The following is a 24,102-nucleotide window of genomic DNA, read 5'->3' as shown; positions in this document are numbered from 1 at the left end:
AAGAATGCAGAAAAGCATCTCTGGACACACAACACATCAAACCTTGAAGCAGATGGACTTCAGCAGCTGAAGATCATGGGTGCCACTCCTGTCAGCTAAGAACAGGAAACTGAGGCTAAAATTAGCACAGGCTCATCATAATTAGACAAGAAAATTGGAAAAAAAATTGCCGGTTTGGAGAGTCTCAACTTTTACTGTGACATTTGGATAGTAGGGTCACAAATGAGTATTACAACTCTTCAGGCTGGTGGTGGCAGTGTAATGGTCTGAGGAACACTTTCTTGGCACACTTGGAGCCACTTACTACAAACTGCGAACTGTTCAAACACCACAGCCTGCCTGATCAATGATGCTCACCATGTTGATTGCTTTATGATAACAATCACCTTCTGATGGTTGCTTTCAATAGGATAACACGCTTCATGTACCTCAAATCCTCTCAAACTGGTTCTTTGTGGTTATTTGGTGTTGGGTTAACTGTAATCAATACAACAAAAGAATTAAGGCAAATCTGAAGGCAATCTCATGCTGGCAAGCTGTAGCTTTGGAAGTGAAACAAAAACATTTATAATATCATAATATAATTGAACTTTTACATTTCACAGGTAACATTCAGACCATGACCTTTAAACTGTGGGCATCATCCAGGCTCCGGACTTCAAAAGGACAGTAACAATCAACAACAAACAAATTAATTGAAAATTTAAACTTAATAATAAAAATATGAAGAATTTCCTCAGAGCAAAATACAGCATTGGCACAGCAGTTTGACTTAAAACATACCCAGCTGTAAGAGTCAAGAAATTCACTGGCCTTTCATGATTCTTGGTGGCTGGGCAAAAGTGCAAAAATATTTAAATAATAGATACAACGACAAGAAGGTTGGATTCCCAGAGAATACCTGGTGGTTAAAACCTTCATTATGTGCTATATGATCTGTACTGAGGTATGTGAAATAACAGATGATCACACGAGTTAGCAAAAACCCTTAACCCTTTATGAAAAAAAAAAAAAAGAAAAAAAAAAAAAGAAAAAAAGCTGGACATACTATATACGCTTTGGTGATCCTCTAACTCAGGGGTGGGCAACTCCAGGCCTCGAGGGCCAGTGTCCTGCAGGTTTTAGAGCTCACCCTGGGTCAACACACCTGAATCAAATTAGTTCATTACCAGGCCTCTGGAGAACTACAAGATATGTTGAGGAGGTCATTTAGCCATTTGAATCAGCTGTGTTGGATCAAGGACACATCATGCTCTACCTCCTGAGCTACAGCCACCCCAGATAAAAAATGCTTTCCCCCTCTCTGGTTCTTCCAACCTGACGACTGGACAGATTCTCTGGGACGTTATATTGTTGATTTAGTAAATGTTTTTACTCTCTTCAGGTGGCATAGCCAGGACAATTGAAATATTTGCAGTTCTTTAAGTCAACAGATTTATATTAAGGACTATTTAAATGGTCACACTTATATCACACAGTATTAGAACCACTGTGTCCTTCATACAAAAAGCTTGTAATTATTCAAGGTTGGCAATTAAGCAGTATTCAATAAAGTGTAGGGATTTTACTGGCACTTGGTGCAAAATAAGCAAACTATTCAGAAAACAATGACACAATGAATTCACAAATGCCCCTGATTCAAAGATGCACATTCACGATCTGATTCAGTGTGTTTAACAAGTGTCCATCGTAGTGCCTGTACATCTTATCCATTAGTTCTGTGTCAAGTTCAGCATCCCCACCCTCTTCAACACCTTGTCCACATTGGGAATGAGTTCTTCCTGAAAGTCCCACAGTCGTTTATCCACATTAAGTTGCTCCAGGGTTAATGATCCCTGTAGAGCCACGCGGACATGAATGATCCGACAAACATCTAGTGGAACCTTGTAGCGTTCTCCAAAATTCTTGATCACTTCATGGACTGAAGTCCACTCCACCATTCTGTGACACAAAACACAAGAGAGTTAACTGCTTGGAGTTAAGGGTACACCGATTACTGAAGATCCTGCTCTTTAGGAGTGCCCTGAAGGTTCTTTGAAAGTTTCACAAATCAGTCTTGGGGGACCCTTAGTGAATGTTCCCTGGGTTTTCTGGCAATACCTTAAGGGATGATCTCAGAAAAATTGGCAAAAATAACCCTCAGGTTGTTCGGACATTCTCTAAACTGTGACCTTTAGGAAACCCATAGGGAGCCTTCCCTCAAGGTTCAAGGTTCAAGGTTCTTTATTTGTCACATGCATAGTTATACAAGTATAACACACAGTGAAATGTATCCTGACACGCTCCTCAACATGTGCAAAAAAAAAAAAAAAAAGGGGGGGGGGGGGGGGGGTAGAGGAATAACATTATAAATAAATATATATATATATATATATATATATATATATATATATATATATAGTATATACATTGGGTGAATGTGCAGTAGTAGCAGCAAGCAGGTGAATTCTGTACATTAATATGAATAGACATCTGACTATTTTACAGAATGGACAATATAAACATATTTAAAGTTAAGGTTTCTGTTTGCTGGGTTCATGTTTACATTTAGTGTGTTTCGTTAGTCCTGTATGAGCAATATGACACATTTCAAATCTGAAAGTTCAAGTGTTAATCAAATTAGATGGCAACAAAATAAGAACTTTTGTTAAATGTGTTTTGTACCTGGGACTTAAGGTTTATTGTAATTGGAGCAAACTGTCGTTCCAACCAGTTTTGATGTATCTTGTATGGTTATCATGGTTTCCTAGAAGCTCAATAACTAAGGTACTTAATTTTTTTTTTTTTAACTTGCAGTCAAATGTATTATTGAGTAAACCAAAGAACTGTATCCTAAATAGAGTAAATCTTGTGTCTGACAAATTCAGCTTACCTTGGCCGAACTATCATCTTGTATGGATGGTATATGTTTCTGGCGGGGTCCTCCCTGTAGATGTGCTCCAGAATATTAATTCCTGGCACCCCGTTCCACTGACGCAGGTGAAACCGTCCGCTTGGCTCAAAGTGTTTCTTTGGGAAAATATGGTTCTCAATAAGGAAAACCCCTGCCTTCAAATTAGATAAAAACAAGTCAAATACAACTACTTATAGTATGGGATACTGAATTTTTGATGAACTGTATTTTCAAATTCATTACAAGAACAGCCTACATTTGGATGCTGATTTCGGAGCGTGTTCATCAAAGACATCAGATCCTCGTGCTGGTATGGCATTATAATCTCATCAATGTCATTCAACAGGACGTAGCGAGAACGTTCCATTGATCTGTAAATGCACTCATTAAGTGTGGTCAGTTGGCCAAAGTAATGCAAATCCCCTCCATGCTCTGAGTGAAGCCAGCCACGAGATGGCTTCAGATGCTTGTCAATGGGCCAAGGAACCATTTCCACAAAGCCCTCGTCGCTGTAAATCTGCAACAGGCGATTGAGCCCTGAACCACAGCTGGTGTTAAAGATCACCACTCTGTTCACACCCAGCAACCTGGGGCAAAATAAGGCAAATTAGTTCATCGTTGTCAGCAAACAAAACAGATTGCTATATAAACCACCACAATTTTTTTTTTGTTAACAGTTGGTCATTTTTCTAGCCTTACTATTATATTTATACTGTGTTAGCCCGTACCTTTCACAATAGCTTGCAACTACCTGACTGTTAAAATACACAGACAAAAAATAATATTATAATCATTAAGAGTAGTCTGTGGTGTTTCTCAAGTAGGAGGGACACGGTCTATTCCCAACTGGTTCTGAACAGCTGGAAATCCACAGTTTACGGGGCTAAAAATCCATTTTCCTACAGTGTCTGAAAAGACGTACAGCTCCTGCAGAATTTTAAACTGTGCTACCGTAAATATTTAGTGCCAAGTGATAGACTTCTGAGGGGTAAGACACTGCCCAACTACACTTTTTTCCGGCAGCAACAGGAGTAACAGACACAACTGTACAATGTGATACAATCCAGAGACACTGCATTGAAGCCTTTGCAGAGCTTGTTAGGTTTCATACTGTGTCAGGACCAGGTGCTGTTGCACATTTTTCACTTTGTAGCTTGTTGCCGTACTCACTTGTACATCTCCAGAGTCTGTGCAAACTGAAGCACATTGTTGTAGTCGCCAAAGAGGTTAGAGATGCAGACTGTGAAGTCAAACTGCATGTTTTCTTCCTTCTGTCCAACTGTGTCTTTGTTTCTTATAGGGAGCCATTGATGATTAGATAGACTCGCTTTGTCTGGTGTAGTCAAGAGAGTGACATGTGTCGCATTGCAGTTTGAAGGAATCTGACACATGACATCCGTAGTGACAAAAGGAAAACCATAGTTATCTGGATGCTGTAAAATTGTTGCTGCAGTGGTTTTACTTAAATAACCAGCACAGCAGAAAAAGCAGTGAAGGGGTTGGATGGAGTCTCTCCTAAATATGCCAATGATGCGTATATCGAAATTCTTCACTCTTTGGTCCATGTAGGCTGACACCAGTAAGTGCTTGGTATTGTTAAGCGGCGTGATGGTCTGCTCGGATATCCTCATGGAGCAAGCACTTGGTGGCCCAGATGGTTTTGGGATTGAGTTGTATGTGCTGGGCATTTTCACAGTGAAGACCAAAAATAGGAAGAGTACAGTGATGAAGAGGAGAACCAACTTCTTTTTAAAATGCTTTAACAGCTCCATCCAGCCAGTGGAGATGAAACCAGTTCCCAACCTGTACCAGAACACAGAATTGTGGTTAGTTTCAAAACTAGCAAAATTTGAACTCTGATGAAAAACCTCCAAAACTGCAGAAAAGTAGAACAATTTCTACTTTTCTACTGCAGGGAAAGAAAGGTGGTTTAGTAGCTTTAAATCTTAAAAGAAAAAAAATATCTAGAACTACCAAATGTTTACATTACTTCAACCCAGTGTCTTCTTGCTGCGTAGTCTCAGATTACACAAACAAGGAACAACAATTAAAAATATAAATTTATTACAAAGGTTAGACCTAATGATGTTCTCTGGCCAGTGGTTTTTGCTTGGACCCTTTGAAGTTTAGAAAAGAGAAAACCTGTGTGCTGTCCTTCAGGGACTACTGTGATAAGCTGATAAAGACAATTAAGAGTTAAATATGATAGGATAACTGGGGTGAGATCTGGCCTTAATCTGCCTTGGTAGATATTAATGAAGGACACTATCTATGGAAATTTTGGCTAGTCATAGCTGGACATCCACAGATGTAATAGATACACTTAAGAGTTCCCATTATAGATATCACTCACCATGGACAATGCCACACACAAAGAGGAAACCTAATTCTTATTGACATACTTTATTTCACTAGCTGGGCCCACGTCCTCATTTTAAGTTTGATAGCGTTTTAGTAGGTAAAAGTAAATGCTTTGACATGAATTGAGCTGCGGTTTGTGGAAGGCCTCGAAGGAAACTGGCGATGGCTCCCGGGCCTGGCAGATCCCCATGTACTAAATAGGAGTGAAGAAGTTGAAGAATGGAGAAGGAGGAGGGAGGGAGGGTGGGGCACGTAAACGAGAATGATCGGCTTGCAGAACTAGGGGAACCTATATAGATGACAGCTGGAAGGAGCATGTTTGGAGGCGTGGTCCTGCTCCTGAAATTCCGATACATAATCTCCAATGCTAAATCTGGAGCACTAAATGGTTAAAGAACATTGTTATGCAATAACTGCAAGTTTTCCCTTGAACAGCTGCTACCAAGAAAAGAAGCCTCCTCTGTGTAGCCTGAAAGGTGAAGAGCAAATAAAATCTTTTGTAAAATTCGCATCTGCTGGTTTTGTTTAATTGCTTTGTTCCTAAGGAAACTGAAGGAGAACCTTCCTTTGTTGCAAAGAGGATATCATCACTAGTAAATCACACAAGCTTTATAAGACTTCCATATTTTAGAAAAAAAGCAAACATATACTATTGAAGGCAATGAGAAAATTGTATCTCTTACTGTCATATGGGTATTCCATATTTTAAAACAAATATATACCCAAACCCACGCATGCCAAAAAATCTTTCTGTGCCTATGCAGTACTGTGAGCCACTCCTCATTTCTTTAAACTTTCCTGTCTTGTATTTTCTTTTTCTTATTTTTTGTTTTGTTCATGAGCAATACTTCTCCAGGCTTTCAAAAAGGAAACCCTAAACATTTTCAGTGGGATATTTTCTTGGGTTGTTTGTTAAACCACTTAACACTGACCTGTCAATCATTCAAACATGAAAAGGCACTTAAATCAAGAATGAGCCAGTGTTGTGTCTACACAGACAACTTAGCAAACAACCAATCATAAATTTTATGTTTAAGCACCTTGTTACATGCAGCCTGATGCAGCTGAATCTACACCAACAAGGTCATTCCTGAAGAAATATTAACCAAAACCTTGTCATATCTCAGCATGCTGTGCAGTGTATCCTTAACAATATGAGGAAACTGGACAAGTGGAGGGCAAAAGAAGAAGTGGCAGGCCTAAAAAACTATCTACAGCAGATGAACAGTATCTATTAAAAAACAAACAAATAAACAAACAAAAAAAGAATCCAACCAAGACCTGGCACAGGAGCTGAGATGCATCTAATCCTCCAGTTGATCAATCTACTGTTCAGTGAAGCCTCAACAAAAATGGTCTCAATGGAAGGGTGGCTGTCTAGAAATGTTTGGCAGAAAAGTCACATTTTGTCCAAAACTTGAGTACCTTGAGGTGACTTTAGTTGTGATTTGGCATTAGAAAAAAAAAAAAATTCAAACTGAAATGAACGAGCTCTTGTGATGGAATTTGCTTAAAAATGTGCAGCTAGAAACAAAAAGAAAGAACCACAACATCAAAACTAATACTTGCACAGTCTATTCAGTCAAAAAAAAATAAAATAAAAAATAAATTAAATTCTATAGAAATACTTGTACATACATGGGGCTCATTTGCAGAAAACTACTACCACTACCACCACCACCACTACGTTCCTATATGTGTGGATATGCTGTTTCTTTTTCATTTGGCAATATAGAACTACAACTGAAATTGAAAGAAAATTGAAATATTAAGCAAAACCACCCTGTTCTTGGCTTTCTGCTAAAGTGAATTACTTTTCCTTCTATCAATGCTGTGAGCAGTACATTAAAAAGAAAAAGTATGTCCATGCTTTTTTCCTTTCTGTTTGATCCATGCAATTAAAAAAATGTTTAATAACATTTAATACACCTACGACTAGTGGTGTGTATGGTTGTCCAGCTGCACCATGGCACACAAAAAGGCACGACAGAGGGTGATTAATATGGCCCCCCAAAAATCATTGGACATCCTCTTCCCTCCCTGAAGGACCTGTACACCACTCGCTGTCTCAAGAGGGCACGCAGCATCCTACAGGATTGCACACACCCAGGGCACCGGGTGTTTAAGCTGCTGCTGTCTGGCAGGAGATTCAGGATACTGAGGTCATGGACAAACAGACTCAAGGACAGCTTTTACAACAGGACAATAGCCCTAAGCAATGCTAACAGCTGACCTGATTGGCCATCATGTGCAATAAACATTCACCCATTCATTTATATATTTATTAAGTCATTCATTTTTCTTTTGCTCATACCTTTTTTGCACTTTAAAAGAAAAAACACTTTAAGTTACTGTGTTGTGTTCAGTTGTGCATAGTGCTGACGTGGGACAATTTCCAATTTCGTTTGTACTATTGTACTAGGTATGACTGTGCAATGACAATAAAGCGTTATCTTATCTTATCTTAAAAATATATATTTAAAAAAAGTTAAAAAAGACTGTTCTAGAAGCCAGAAAAGAGAGGTTTAAGACTGGTGGAAAACCTGCAAATAAGGACACGGAGCAGCTGGATGAATTGCTGATGGGAATAATGGAAAACCAACAACCTTTGGAGAACATACGAGATGATGACCATTAAGACAGTTCAGAATGAGGGATTACGCACACCTAAACTGAGTATATTAGTGCACTGATTTAGCCTCTCCCGATCATTTCAGACTATTGTTTGTCATCAACAACTGTATCATTTGATCATTTAATCACATGAACTGTTCTTGTGTGTAGGTGGAAATCAAATGGACAGAACTGCAGAGTTGCAAGGCAACTCCCTAATGGAGCTTCAGGAGGTGCAGGGGCGTCAAACGGCCGCTGGCTATGTCCAGATGTTGCAGAGAAGATCCCTCATGACTGAGGGCCCTCGTCTTTGTGGTAACAACTGGGTTTTTCAACAGGACAACGCTACAGTACACAATGCCCGCAGAGCAAGGGACTACTTCCAGGAGAATAACATCACTCTTCTGAACCATCCCGCATGTTCCCCTGATCTAAATCCAGTTGAGAACCTTTGGGGATGGATGACAAGGGAAGTTTACAAAAATGGACAAAAGTTCCAGGCATCTTCACCACTTGGAGAAATGTTCTCACTCACCTCAAGGAAAGGCTTGCAATCAAGCATACAGCAACAAATTTTCGAAGTGATCAAAAATAATCCTAGAACTACTCATTACTGACTTCATGTTTGGGACTTTGACTTCAGTTTAGGAGGGGGGGCTTTTTTGGAGGTGTGGTCCTAAACTTTTGATCAGCTGTAAAACCACCTGTTTCAGTTTAATTGTTTTAACTGCATCAAAAAATGTTTTGTCTCACTCCCATTTCTTCTCGTTGCATGTTGAAGCTCTACTTGGAACCTTGTTAAGAGCCAACCATGCAAAATAAGATTTTTTTTGCCATTTTTCAAGACATTTTAATCTTTTGAACGGGACTGTATAAGAGATATTTAAAGTTATCAATTTTTCCTATGCTGCATAATTCCATAAATCTTGCTTTATACATTTCATGTCTTCAGTATGTATCTACAATTTCGAAAATAGTAAAAATAAAGAAAAACATTAATGAGAAGGTGTGTCCAAACTTTTGACTGGTAGTGTACATTTTCTGGTAGAGAGGTAACGAGCTGTTAAACTTATTTAGAAAAAAAAAATGCCCACGGGAATACGGAGGAAAAACACAGACATGAATGTAGCTTACATTTGTGGATCTGTGCAAAGCTGGCAGTGTTAAATTTGTTTCAAAACCCCCACGTGGGCTTGTGATGTATTATATTCTAACCCTTTTTTTTTTTTAACCCTAACCTTCACCAGCATACCCTCCGCATTGATTACTCCGCTTACTGCCACAACATCATCATGCAGTCACTTATATTAATGCCACTATTAAAGTGTGGTAACCTGCTGCAGTATTCTCCTGAATGATAGGTGCTGGCCACAAATGTGCCGATATAGGAAGAGAAGAAATCAAAACCAGAAACAAATAGTTTTTCCAAAGTGTTTTTTAACAAAGTCTCCAATTTTTAAACAGCTGCAACATCGTCCTCTGTATAACTGTATCTGAGTTTCTGTACTGGAATATCATTAAAAACTAACACACTCAAACATTTGTGTCTTCAACCCAGCTGTGACACAACCCGCCAAGTTACGAGAAATCGAGAGCCACACAATCGGCTGCAAATATTGTGACGAATGCCTCATGATGTGATATCAAAATCAGCGAGCGACACCCATGACACAGCTTGCACAGCAAGCATAAAAACAACATCATTAGCCATTCCTGGGTCCACTCTTCTTTGATTCCCATAGCCAAAACAAACACTGTGGTATCACTGAGTTAAAAGTGGCCCAAATTATTTCATCTTCAATAAAATGATCAGTGTGGCTGCCTCCCAGCTGTTACAGTAACATCAACATCCAGGCATGCATGAAAGAGTTTGAAGTTAGCAGGAAGTTAGTTTGCCAGTTTCCATCTAAAGATGAAATGTCATGTTCTGACTGACGGATTTCTAAAAACACTTAATTAAACAGCACCAATGTTTGTATGCTTTATGAAGTTGGGCTAGCTGGCATAGAATGGTGTGCTACCTGGTGGCTAGCTACAGAGCTATGGTTAAGATAATACAAACAAATTTGCAGAACGAAGATTGAGGATGAACATTAACTTTTTCACCCCGAAACCCCTTAATATGAGAGACAAATATATATATATATATTCAACCATATAACAGATGTACAGGCTAAGCCTACGCTTGAAGCCACTGAGGTGTATGACTGGTGAACTTGACAAGAAAGTCCAGTCAATAACTCCAGCTGTATTTACCTTGTCAGTTTAAGCAGTCTAAGCAATCACCATTGATTGCATTTGATGTTTCACAGTTCATCTTAAGATCCAACATCATCCAACATAAATCACCGCAGTCACAAACTGTTTGGTCCTTCCAACCAGCAACACCTGACCCTAATTAAATGTTCTACCTTCTATACAATCATTTACAAATACAAAAAGTGACACCTAGTGGCACACATAAGGTAATAAGCAAAACACAAAAATGGTTCCTACACACCAGGCCCTAATTGCAATGGCCGTCAGACATGACAATTCTAACTATGAAGCAAATAAGGAGCCAAATTAAAAATAAAGTGTCAGGTTTATATTGTTGATTGTCATTTATGCTTAGAAAGACATACTCATATATGCTTAGAGTTTTATAATCGATTGCATAATGATAGAGGTCTGATCCTTAGCAGGCTGCAAAGACTCTGTGTGCCTCCCAGAGCACTCTGGCATACACACACATCTTAGGGTCATGAGAGAGGTCGTGCCTTCTCTTACTGTTTCAGTATAAGTTCCTTTTGTTTAGATGAACTGCTGGACTTCCAGGCCAGCAGATTTAGGGAAGTCGTTCACAGGGTCACATCTTGACCCCCCCACGGTACTCTTTGTTCACATGTATACCTATGTAAGATATCATATGTTAATGAACCTATGCATATTCATGTAACCTCAATAAAGAGCAGAGTTACGAGGGAGCAGACGAGAGCAACTGGGGTGAGCGACAGGAACACGCTCGTCACAGTTCTGTCCCTCGTGCACGAGATCAAAGAGCTCTGCTTGGCGTCCAATGCTTTTTGCTGTTGTAGTAGAATTGTCTCGTTCCAGCGAGGGGTTTGTGCTAGACAGACCCATCATAAAGTACTTCCATTTTAATAATAATAATAATAATAATAATAATACATTTTATTTATAGGCACCTTTCAGACCCTCAAGGTCACCTTACAGTAACACGTAAACAATACCATAAAAAACATAAGAAGAACATTTTAGACACACACAAAAAAATAAAATAAAATAAAAGCACTTAAATACACTTTTAAACTACAGGCTAATGTAAAAAACAAAGTTTAGTTACAGGGATTTCAAGAATGTTGGTCTTTGTTTTTAAAGTCCATTTTTATGGACTGGGGGCAGAAGAACCCATTAAAATAACTATATCTCCAGGTTTTAGATTTTTCCTCTTTTGGTTGTCTTTTTGTCTCTCGTGTAACAAAGGCAGGTATTCGTGTATCAGGAGGATGTGATTTGGAGTAAATGGCTCTATGTCTTTTGGATCACCAGACAGCTTTGTGATGGATCAATCAATTACAATTGCTTCAACTTTACACAGAACTGTATTTAATCCATTGTTGTCGAACTGTTATTGCTGAAGAACTAATCTCAAAATCTTTCTGACCATATGAAATTCCACCACGATGTAATGCTCCAGGAGGAGCATTATGCCAGTCTGAGTACTCACAGCCCTGCCCATCGGGGACTGTTATGATATGGGATATTTTGCAACAGGGTGGGATTTACCACTTTGTCAGCGCAAATCCTTCCTTATCCCAATACAGAATCATTTAAGGTCCTTTGTCCCTATTAAAACAAAGATGATCACTACTTCAGTCAATGCACCACTTTTGGGATGATTCCAGCCTGCTGAGCTCAGCAACAGAAATCCTATACAGATTACAGACACGTCAGACTCAAAATTTATGCAGCACTTGATGATGAGTTGTAGCATACCATTCTCCTATCTAACCCTGCCATGCCACTTAGTATCTATGGTACAGATGAGAACTTGACAAAAACCGCCAAGGTCTACAAACCATCAGTGGCTCCCCTATATCATTATAGATATCACCTGCAGCCTCCTCAAATGACCTTTGATATTAGTGCAGCACTCACAAAATACAAGTACCTCAAAGACCTTCCATTGCAATCATTTGAACAAGCACATCCAATAGTGCTCTTTGTTGCTGATCACACTGACCTTATAAAATCTACAGCACCAGTTTGTCTTGGAACCCCGGGGGTCTAGCTGCCACTAAGACTCGCCTAGGATGGGTGTCACAAGGGCCAACTCAGCTTATGCAAACTCATCTTGCATTGCAACAATGTTTCCTCTTCCTTAGCCCTGTGGCGTTAGATCTTAAGAGAAATGTGGAAAAGCTATAGCACCTTACCGCCGTGAGAACCAGGTAACTAGATCCCTAGAGGATCAAGAAATTATCAGCCTTCGGGAGACCAAGATGACCAGAGTAGAGGTGAATGGGATTCCTTGCCATGCTCAGCACAGGTATAAAGTTATATATAATGGTATAAACTGTGAGATTATTATATTATCTTATGCCACGTTATACCCCTAATTAAAGATTGTGAAATCATTATGTAGTTTTAGGTTGCATTTAACTATTGACTTAGAAGAAGGTGACAACTATTACATTTATTAAACTGATTTGTATTACATTAGACCGCCGATTTATTGTGAATGAATGATATTGTTTTATGATGCATGATACTGCTGCGTTATAAGAAATACTGTTTTCAGAGAATCATGGCCTTATTTGTCTGATTAGAAAAGAACAGAACATACTGCACAGGAAGCCAAAGTCATAACTTAGGCTCACTGAGAGAGAGAAAGAATGTGGATGTTTAGGTTTTATGACTTTGGAAGGGGGCTGAAGCTATAAGAATGTGAGAAATGCTCAGACACGTCCAGATCTGCTGTTACCCTCTTTGGCACATCTCCCATCTGGATGTATTGCGCAAGAGTGTTTGTATGGAATAATGATAATTGTATGGAATAAAATGATTGTTGATTGAGAATTTATACACCGAGTGTTGTTCTTCCTTCAGCCCAAAGATTAAAAAACTGAGAATTTAACAAAACCTTTATCATGGCAGAAATTTTGAACAGTCATAGCAAGACATCCACAGATGCAATACATAAACCTAACAAGAGCAGAGTTCCATTAAAGATATCACTCACTAAGCCATGGATAATGATACACAGAAAGAGTTGCTATAACCTCCACATTGGTCGCCTTGCGTGCTCCTGCAACATCATTACATCAGTTCTATTTATGCCCACTGTTAAGGTGCAGGAAGCCACTGCAGTAGTCTACTGAGGGTTAGGCGTTGACACTCAGACAATACCACTACGGCACCACTGATATAGGAAGAGAAGAAGTCAAAACCAGAAGATAAGACTTTGGTAAGTGTTTTCTTTTTTTGCAAAGTTATTCCAGAAATGATTAAATATAATTCCAGAAAGTCACTTTTTTTTTTTAAAGATTGCTGCAATACCTCCCTCTGTATATCTCCATATCTCAGGGCTTCTGTACTAGAATATGATTAAAATGGTGATAAGTGATGCAATCATATACTCATGTCATCAACCCAACTGGGGCAGCCATTGCACAATGCTCCAGGTTACAAAAATCACTATCAAAATGACAGCACACACCAGCAGTTGCTGGTGAGTCAGTGGTTCTTTTCCCAATGTGGAGAATAAGTCCACGTTAGGTACGCTTTCTCTATGCGTGCTCTCAGTAAGCATTCATCATCCACAGAACTAGAATCCGTCAAGCATATTGTTTATAGCAATAATCAAGCAACAATCGTCCTCCACCCTAACCCTCATGTCAGCAACGTGTTTATTCAAAGGTAAAGTGCGGGTTTATTTTTTATTTTTACTTTATTATATGCATTTTGTGTTATTCATTGTGTACTTGTTTCAGAAATATGTATTAGGGTGAATGATTTATATAACGATCCATCCGAGTTTCCATTCGCTTTGACATATGAGTATTTTGGTTTGAGAGCAGCATTGAGGACTGAATCACAAGCGTAAACCAAGGTATTACTGTAACTGCAAGTATTCCCTTCTACAACTGCTACTAATCAAGAAGGGAAGCCTGTACAGAGCCTGAAAGGTGAAAAGCAAATAAATCTTTTTTTAAATGTTCCTGTTTTGTTTTTTATTTTTAAATTGCTTTATGACCAAGAAACTGAAGGGGAACCTTCCTTTGTTTTCAAAGAAGATAATATAATGAATAACTCTTCTAAGCTTGGTATATTTAAAAAAGCAAATATGTACTAATGAAGGCAATGAGAAAATTACATTTCTTACTGTCATATAGGCCTTAGGATTGTGAAAGAAATATATACCCTAAACAAAAGATGCCAAAAGTGCCACCTGTTCAGTACTGTACTGTGAGCCACTCCTCATTTCTTTATCCTTTCCTTCCAGCCTGCATTGCTCTTTGACCATTTTATACCTTTTAAAGTGTTGCTGTGTTTTTACCCCCTTTTATGAGCCTGAAACCTGAACAGTTTACATAGTTTTGCAGAGCAAGCATCATAGTGAAAACCTGCATATGAGAAATCTTTTGACTACATCCTGCTGGTAAAGTCACACAAATGTTGTGGGAAATATAAGCAATAGTTTTGGAAAGTTGGAAAGTTATTTAAAAAAAAAAAACATGGCATAGAGTCTCTTTATTTTCTTTTCCAACCTGGTGAGTTTCCAAAAAGGCCAGTTATACTGAACCTTTGTTGTATTATTGTAGAGTTTTAAACTTACAATATCATATACTAATGTGCTATTTTATTTTTTCACAATACAATAGTACATGCCTCAGCATAGGGGGGGAAAAAAAAATCACAACTCACAATAATTTCTGATGTGAGCGTCGGTAGGTTTTCTTAGTGAACATGATCTTTGCCACATCTTTGTGGATTTGCACCATGTGTAAATAGTGTGCATTACTATAGTAACCTTTAAAACACTGACGTATTTTTTACAAGGCCATTATTCAATAGAAAATGATGTGTGCATAAATGTGTGAATAAATTATCCCTTTCACTGAGTGTACCTTCCCTGTTCATATTTGATGCACTATTCAAAGACATGCATGTCTGTGTACTCAGAGCATTCCATAAAGAAGATGATAGATGTTAATTTTATAAATTAAGTTGGTGCATGTCTAAAATACCTAATAATCACATCAAATTATACATTATACATTTCGATGTAGCTTGATTGACACATGATGACGGCATTCTTCGTATAACCAGGAGAGATGAGACAAGAGGAGAGGAAAAGTACAGCAGACTGGTGTGACACCAAAGGAGCAGGAAAGTTGAAGGGTGGAGCAATAAAAAAAACATAAGTAAGAGTTGACAGAGTTTAAAAGGGGCCATTATGGTGCAATAAAAGCAAAAGCTATGAGGCCAGGGCTGGTAAAGTTTTTAAACTGAACTAAGTACCGTCAGCATACTGTCTCACAAACAAATAGCTCATCAAGATTTTTACTTTTTTAAAGGTTTAATTTCTGCTGCTTAAAATAAAAAATAGGAACAAAGAATAAAATAGTACTGCTGGTTTATTTCAGCATTATTCTGAGATCTCAACCTTTAGGTAGCGTATAAGGTTTGAGATATTATATTAATTTCACTACAAAATATAGTAAATACCTTTGAAAAGTTTTTGTTATCATCAAGTGAAAATCAAAAGGATTTCAGAGCTGACCTAAGTCAGTGTTTAAAAATCCAAACAATGGCCCTGTTGTGGGTTGTGATTCTTCTCCACAAGCTGAGTCATAGAGTCCCCCCCACTTTCCGACATGCCAAATCCCACTTTAACCTGGACTCAAAATATCCTGTTTAAGTGTGGAGGCAATGTCAGCCTCTACAGTACAAGCTCACAATTTAAAAAAAGAAATAAATGCATGTATCCTACATAACAGATAAAAACCGAGTCCCTTCATTTGAATAGTATTTGTGTTCTCATGTTTTTTTTTTATTATTTATTATTTTTATAAATTGTTTTTATTATCATATTAAATGGGCACAAGTTACAGTTATCTTTGTACAAACATGGTTAGTAGAATAGTTCTGCAAGGAGCTATTTCTTACTTTCTTGCTTTGAGTACATTTCAGTGGCTGTACTTTTGCACAGTACTTCAACTTTTCCTGGAAGTGCTTCAACTTCTACTGAAGAATGCCTGAACTTCAGCAGTGAATGCAGACTTCAGGTTACTGCCATAATATGTTTCTTGCAATTCATAGGTGAACTACATAATGTCCCGAGAAAAAATAAATAAAATAAAATAAGAATGCTATACTGTGTTGTAAAATAGCTCGGCGAAATTATAATGCAAATACAATGAAGTCACTAATGTGTGTATGGTACAAACGCTAGGACACAAGAAGCGCTATTTAGTCTCCACGAATAGAAGATAAACACTATTAGTGGTCGAATTAGAATATTTGTATTAATTCAAACATCAGCTTAAAGCCACTATTAACCATTCCGCAGGTAACTCACTCGACGCTGAAGTGTGGCCAGTATGTTCCCCGTTTGTGCCCACCAGTCGAGAAATAGAGTTTGAATCCGTGTGTCTGCAAGTGCACTCGGAGCCTTCTTCTCTCCTGCTCTTTTTCTACTTGATTTTGCTGTCTGGGCGTGACCAAGTCATTGTCATTGTCATACGTCAGAATACTAGCGGAAATCATTCGAAAAAATAAATCGAATAAAACGGTTTGCAAACACGCAGAAAACGCGCAAAATAAATCAGACCGGAGAAGTGGTTCGTTTGTGTGCTGAAAGAGAAATCATTTCCTTCCTTGGTACTAAAACCGTTTTTCTGGAAATAGAATTACGACTTCAAATTTCGACGTTGCTATGTTTTTCCTCACGTGGCCCTATACGCCTTTATTAGAAAAAAGGAAAAAGAACCCAATTAAAAAGAAAAGAGTGAACATAAATATATAAAGAAAGTAGCAATCTAAATGAAATAGTAGTAATACTGTAAATGTTTATGAGCTTCTTAAATCTTGCTCCTCAAATACTATCTGCTATCGCATGTTTTTTTATTTTTTTCTACTCGATTTTTGGCGTTGCCTAATCTCAAAATCATTCCTTACCTTGTTTGTTCTCCTTGCATTTCCTCCTTTCACAATTCTTGGACCTGCGCCCAGAGTCAGCCCTGTGCTTCTATACAACCGTCACTCCCCCTTCCTCATCTTTTTTTTTTAATTTCTTTGGTGGGCAGTAGGTAGGTCCTTTCTATTCCTTTCCTCATATCAGGATTTTGCGCTACCTACAGCTAATTTTCTTATCAGTTCAGTAAAATTATGTTATTTTAATATCTGCTTGTGTGACTGTATCTGTATTTGTTGAACAAGTTCACCTTAAATTCCTAACGAAAACAATTCAGGTGAAGGAAAGAGTTAAAAAATTAAAGCTTTTACTATAGCAACATTATTTGTAAATCTGTATTTTTTGAAAGTTTCTCATTTCAACGTGAACACACAACACATCACACCTTGAAACAGATGAGCTAACAGCAACAGAAAACCACACCAGGTTCCACACAACTGCAGCAGCAACTCTGTCATGCTTTAAATCTGCTTTCAATAATTTCTCTTGTTTTTTTTGTTTTTTTAAAATTATTTTTTAAATTAATTGTTGGCTGTTGTGAAGCACTTTTTGATTTTATATCTTAAATGGTGCAATACAAATAAAGTTTTACTTAATTACTATCATGTCCATATCACATGCACCAGATTCACTGAGAAATGTTTCCCTGTTGAGTCTACCATGAGAATGAAAGCAACTCTGAGGGTGACCGGGAGTCCAACCCAGTATTAGCAACTTAAACGCCAACATGGGGAATAATGTGTTATCAAGCTTCATGCAACACATTATAACATAACACCAAAATCTTGGTGATGGTTTAAAAGCATTCATAGTTGCAGAGCTATGTTGAGAATAATATATGTGAACTGACAGCTATAGTTGTAGTGATAATGAAAGTTACGTAACCGCTGTCATTAGAATTAATTCTGCGGGTTGATTACCCGGTTTTCCACCAGTAGAGGTCCCTACAGAGATAAAAATTACCGACTTGCTAGAATTGGTTGTTCTTTCATCATAAGGGGTAATAACACTTTATCACAGCCACATTTAAAGATAAAATGGGCCATCTGTAAATCATTCAGCTAACCTTTCCACTGTTTCAACATGCTTTCTAGTATTACTTCATCCCATCCAAATTTTGTTTTGCAAAGCTCTTTCTTTTATTTTGTCAGGCAGCAGAACTGGTGCAACCCCCCCCCCCCCCCCCCCCCCCCCCCCCCACACCCAAACCCAGTGGATCGTAAATAGAACTAGATATTGATAACATTCCATGTCTAGTACAGGTTTTTTTTTTGGCACATCTATTTTTAAGTTTAATGAAACCGTTTCAAAACACCACTTTAAATCCAGAGCTCTATCCACAGTTTGTCTCTGTCAAGATTTAGTTCCTTCAAGTCTTTAGCCCTTTGCTCATCTGGGATATTTTACAACAGGGTGCAATTTACCACTTTGTCAACGTAAATTCTCCTTTATCCCAAGAAAGTATCATTTAAGGTCTTTTGTCCCTATTACAACAAAGATGATCACTAACTCTGTCAATGCACCACTTTTGGGAGGATTCCAGCCTGCTAAGCTCAGCAGCAGAAATCCTATACAGATTACAGACAAGTCAGACTCAAAATTTATGCAGCACTTGATAATGAGTTGTAGCATAGCTTGGCCTGACTGACCATTCCTTTTCTGCATTAAGGGGGGTCTAGCTGCCATTAAGACCCATCTGGGATGGGTGCAAAAATGACCAACTCAGCTTATGTAAACTCATCTGCCATTGCAACAATGTTTCCTCTCCCTCAGCCCTGTGGAGTTGGATTTTAAGTGGGAAGGTTATGGCAGCTTAATGTTTTACCTTACCGCCGTGAGAACCAGTAACAAGAATCTGAGCGGATCAAGAAGCCATCAGCCTTCAGATACTTTACCATGATTAGCACAGTTATAAAGTTATATATAATGCTTATATATAATGCTAATATATATAATATATTATATATAATATATATAAACCTTTATCATGGCAGAAATTTTGAACAGTCATAGCAGGACATCCACAGATGTAATACATAAACTCAACAAGGTCAGAGTTCCCATTAAAGATATCACCAAGCCCTGGACAATGATACACAGAAAGAGTTGCTATAACCTCCACTTTGTTTGCTTTACGTGCCCCCGCAACCTCATTATGCAAACACTTCTACTTATGTCCACTGTTAAGGTGCCGGAAGCCACTGATGTAGTCTACTGAGCGTTAGGTGTTGCCACTCAGACAATACCACTATGGCAGCACTGATATAGGAAGAGAAGAAGTCAAAACCAGAAGATAAGACTTTGGCAAGTGTTTTTTTTTGCAAAGTTATTCCAGAAAGTCACTTTTTAAAAAAGATTGCTGCAATATCTCTCTCTGTATATCTATATAGCTCAGGGCTTCTGTACTAGAATATGATTAAAATGGTGATAAGTGATGCAATCATACTCATGTCATCAACCCAACTGGGGCAGCCATTGCGCAATGCTCCAGGTTGCAAAAATCGCTTTCAAAATGACAGCACACATCACAAATTGCAGCATCATTTTTAGCATGCACCACCATCTGACAGGGGCAGGCATTGAGCATAAAAATGGCTTAATTCTTACTGACATACTTTATTCCTTAAATTTGGAGCACTATATGGTTTAAGAGCCCAGTTACACATTACAGTGTAACCTCGGATTGAGAGTAACTTGACATACGAGTAATCTGCAAGATGAGCAAAAAACTTGAATAAAATCTTACTTGGTTTATGAGCCATAATCTTAATATGAGCAAACTTATGGCTGTATACGTATGTTTTCCAGTAACAGCTGAGCCGACCTGAGTGTCATGCCGCATGAGCTCATGTGGAGCTAGCATCTGTTAAGCGTATTGTTTACATTGACCTCCTCATCTCATTTCCCTCAGGTCAGCAGTGACTTTTCTCAAAGGTAAAGTGCGGTTTTTTTTATTATATGCATTTTGTGTTAATCATTATGCATTTATTGCAGAAATATGTATTAGGGTCAATGATTTATATAGAAAATATGTTTAAAAGTGATTTTTACATGAATATTTTTGGAGCTTGGAACCATCCATCCAAGTTTCCAGTATTTCTTTTTGGAAAATTTGCTTTGACATATGAGTATTTATGGTTTGCAAGCAGCATTAAGGAACGAATCATACTCGTAAACCAAGGTACTACTGTAACTGCAAGTATTCCCTTCTACAACTGCTACCAATCAAGAAGGGAAGCCTGTACAGAGCCTGAAAGGTGAAAAGCAAATAAATCTTTTTTTAATGTTCACACTTCCTTTTTCCTTTTTTTAATTGCTTTATGACCAAGAAACTGAAGGGGAACCTTCCTTTGTTGCAAAGAAGATAATATTAACAAATCATCTAAAATTTGTATATTTTAAAAAGCAAATATGTACTATTGAAGGCAATGAGAAAATTAAATTTCTTACTGTCATATAGGCCTCCAGATTGTGAAAGAAATATATACCCTAAATAACAGATGCCAAAAGTGCCACCTGTTCAGTACTGTACTGTGAGCCACTCCTCATTTCTTTATCTTTTCCTTCCAGCCTGCATTGCTCTTTGACCATTTTATACCTTTTAAAGTGTTGCTGTGTTTTTTTTACCCTATTTTATGAGCCTGAAACCTGAACAGTTTACATAGTTTTGCAGAGCAAGCAACATAATGAAAGTGTACATATAAGCAATCTTTGGATTACATCCTGCTGGTAATGGCATGGAAAAAAAACGCCCCATGGCATAGAGTCTCTTTATTTTATTTTACAACCTGGTGAGTTTCCAGGAAGGCCAGTTATACTGAACCTTTGTTGTGTTATTGTAGAGTTTTAAACTTACAATATCATATACTAATGTAATATTTTATATTTTCAGTATACAATAGTACATTAGAAAAATAAAGCATGTATACACTGTTTTCTTTCTGCTTGAGCCATGCCGTCAAAAACTATCTGCTCAAACCTGCAGATTACGGAGGAATTACCTAATGGTTTTGTGTGTAAGGTAGGTAAGGACCCTAGACTAGTGCTTTGAAATCAAACAACAACCATAAACATATATTAGACTTACACTTAGTGGTGCAAATGCAAAAAAACATTAAAAAAAAACACCAAATGTTTATTAAGAATAACAAAAACAGTTTCTTCGATTTCCTATGCACAGTTCAAGGTTTTGTTAAAAAAAATATCAGTTTCTGCGTGTGCGTCTTTGCATTCTATTTTTTTAATTATTGTTTTTAAATGTCTAATATCTTTGCCTCTATTGGTACACAACAGGATTTATAGAGGGGTTATATGCAGAGGTGGCAAAAGTACCGACTTTCGTTACTTAAGTAGAAGCTGTGAGTTCTTTTCGCCAAGCTGAGCCACTACAACTGATCGCAGAGTTCCCACACATGCCAAATCCCACTTCAACGATGACTGTACTCAATATCCTGTTTAAGTTTGGAGGCATCAGTCTCTACAGTACAAGCTAACAACAACAAAAAAAAAAACTGCATGTGTCCTACAGTGAATGCAGACTTTCTTGTAATTCATAAGTGAGCTACATAATGTCCCACGAAACAATAAATAAAAAAAGAATGCTATAGTGTCTAATATAATGTATTAGGGAAATTATAGTGCAAATACAATGAAGTCACTAAGGGGTGTATGCTATAAACTTTAGGACACAAGAAAACGCTATTTAAGTTACATCGAAATCGGAGTTGAAGATAAATGCTCGGAGTGGTCGAATTAGAATATTTGTAATAACTTAAACATCAACTTAAAGCCACTATTCACCATTCAGCAGGTAACTCACTGGAGGCTGAACTGTGGTCAGTACGTTCCCCCGGTTGTGCCCACCAGTCGAGAAAGAGTTAAACTTTGAATCCGTAGGTAGGTCTGCAAGTGCACTCGGAGTCTTCTTCTCTCCTGCTCTATCCGGGCGTGACCAAGTGATTGTCATACGTCAGAATTATTAGCGGAAATCATCCAGGGGGGAAAAAACGAGTCAATGGGAAAAAACGAATTCGCAAAATCGCACAAAACGTTGTGGAGAAGTGGGCTTTTTTTGGGGTTTGTTTTGTTTTATTTGTTTGTGTGTTTGTTTGTTTTTTGGCGTTGTGCAGTTTAGACGCACTCGCCTCTGATCGTGGTCTAAGCTTTATCGATTTCTCTGGCCAGATAGAGCTTTCTGCACCATTACCACACTGTGTTTATGTGCTGAAAGAATTTCCTGTCCTTTTTACTAAAACTGATTCTGAGGTACGATTCCACAAACTCAGAATGCTCATTTCGACCGTTTTTCTCAGAATAGAATTACGACGTTAATCTCGAGATCGTCGATCATTCTTCTTCTCAATGTTGCCTTAATACTCCTTCATAAGGCTAACGCCCCGCCACCCCCTTGGGTTAATTAGTTATCAAAGTGACTAACACATAGCAGAGGAAATATAAACAGTACCATCCATCCATTTTCTTCCGCTTATCCTTATCAGGGTTGCAGGTGTGCTGGAGCCTATCCCCGCTGTCGTAGGGCAACACGTCTGTGGTAGGCTAATGCATGTCTTTGGACTGTGGCAGGAAGCTGGAAAAACCGGAGAGAGCCCACGGAAGTACGAGTAAAACATGCAAACTCCACCATCAGGCCAAACTCTGAAGAAGAAAAAGCCGAACTGCATTCTGTGAGGCAACAGTGTTGCCTCATCCACAAGAAATCGTTTAACGTTGTTTGATTGAAATACCAGCTGAAAGAACATAAGATACATATTTACAAATAATGTTGGACAAGTAGAGTGTATCTGTATTTTTGAAAGGTTTTCATTTCAACGTGAACAGACGTAAAAGATGGGCTAACAGCAACAGAAAACCACACAACAGGAAATAGACAACAGGAAAAGTGGATGATAATGGTTAGAAAATGAAACCTGCAGCAGCAATTCTGTCATGCTTTAAGCCTGCTTTCTATTGTTTTCTCTTGTTTTGATTTTTTTTAATCCATTGTTGGCTCTTGTCAGGCCCTTTGTTATTTGATTTATTGAACTGTGCTGAACTTTGTATCCATATCTCAAAATCTAAGACAACCAATCAAAAAACAACAATTCCCCCATCACTGACTGTTCTTTCATCATAAGGGATAACTCTTTATTACAGCCACATTTTAAGATAAAAACGGGTCATTTCAGTGAATGAGCATGACCACAAAAAATCTGAAGTCACTAAGTTCATGGTTAGTTCTACTTGCATTATTTTAAACTACACTTAGTCATGATATCACATGGACCAAATTCTCTGAGGAACGTTTCCAGTACCTTGTTGAGTCTACCATGAGAAATTAAGTCCAACCCAGTACTAGCAACTTAAACATCAAGATGGGGAATAAAACCTCTACTTGTGTTATCAAGCTTCATGCAACATATTGCAACGTAACACCAAAATTTTGGTGATGGTTTAAAAGCATTCATAGTTGCAGAGCTACGTTGAGGATGAAATATGTGAACTGAAAGCTATACTTGTAGTGATAATGAAAGTAACTTAACGGCTGTCATTAGAATTGATTCCATTGGTCGACGACCCGGTTTTCGACCAGCAGATGTCCCTACAGAGATTAAAATTACTCACTTGCCAGCACTGACTGTTATTTTATCATAAGGGCTAATACTTTATCACAGCCACATTTAAAGAAAATGGGCCATTTCAGTTGAATGAGACATGTTTTACCTTTGTCTGTGAACTTGTTAAAATTAGTGTGGAAAAAAAAAAAGACTTGGTTACTGACTCAGTTCATATTTAGTTCTGCTTGCATTGTTTTACTCACGACAGACAATAACCATGCCAGCTTCTCTGTGAGGCTGTACTTAAAAACCCAGTTGTGCTTGGAGCTAAACGTTAAAATCAGCTCTGGCTAATTGGGACTAAGCAAGAAGCTGACACTAATGGGAATTTCATTTTGAGGCAGTTGTTGCACTATCAGGGACAAAAAAGATATAAATAATATAGTATTGGACTTATATTATTAACCCGTGTGTGGTGT

At 38.0% G+C, this 24,102-nt stretch overlaps 1 protein-coding gene across 4 annotated transcripts; it reads right to left on the bottom strand.

Annotated features, from left to right (window-relative positions):
• Positions 1–956: 956 nt before the first annotated feature.
• LOC134645351 (uncharacterized) lies at positions 957–22,580 on the bottom strand. 4 transcript variants are annotated; one of them, XM_063498761.1, is made up of 5 exons: positions 22,534–22,580; positions 4,064–4,696; positions 3,150–3,480; positions 2,873–3,048; positions 957–1,941 (listed from the first exon to the last, which is right to left on the bottom strand). In XM_063498761.1, the coding sequence occupies exons 1-5, from the start codon at positions 22,542–22,544 to the stop codon at positions 1,713–1,715; spliced, it is 1,380 nt and encodes a 459-aa protein (XP_063354831.1). In that variant the 5' UTR covers positions 22,545–22,580; the 3' UTR covers positions 957–1,712. The 4 variants fall into 4 exon arrangements, with proteins under 4 accessions (XP_063354831.1, XP_063354832.1, XP_063354833.1 ...); XM_063498762.1 differs by lacking the exon at positions 22,534–22,580 and adding an exon at positions 21,889–21,976; XM_063498763.1 differs by lacking the exon at positions 22,534–22,580 and adding an exon at positions 21,870–21,929.
• Positions 22,581–24,102: the final 1,522 nt, after the last annotated feature.

The sequence above is a fragment of the Pelmatolapia mariae genome, linkage group LG16_19, assembly GCF_036321145.2.
Source record: "Pelmatolapia mariae isolate MD_Pm_ZW linkage group LG16_19, Pm_UMD_F_2, whole genome shotgun sequence".
NCBI classification, from domain to species: domain Eukaryota; kingdom Metazoa; phylum Chordata; class Actinopteri; order Cichliformes; family Cichlidae; genus Pelmatolapia; species Pelmatolapia mariae.
The sequence above is the reverse complement of the archived record's forward strand: the minus strand, read 5'-3'. Positions and strand labels throughout refer to the sequence as shown.

Bases quoted from the DNA above. Each gene is read 5' to 3' on its own strand.
- LOC134645351 (XM_063498761.1), bottom strand. The intron at 3,049-3,149 runs GTAGGCTGTTCT...TCTAATTTGAAG, and splicing joins TCCGAAATCAGCATCCAAAT to GCAGGGGTTTTCCTTATTGA. The intron at 1,942-2,872 runs GTAAGCTGAATT...TTTGTGTCACAG, and splicing joins AAGATGATAGTTCGGCCAAG to AATGGTGGAGTGGACTTCAG.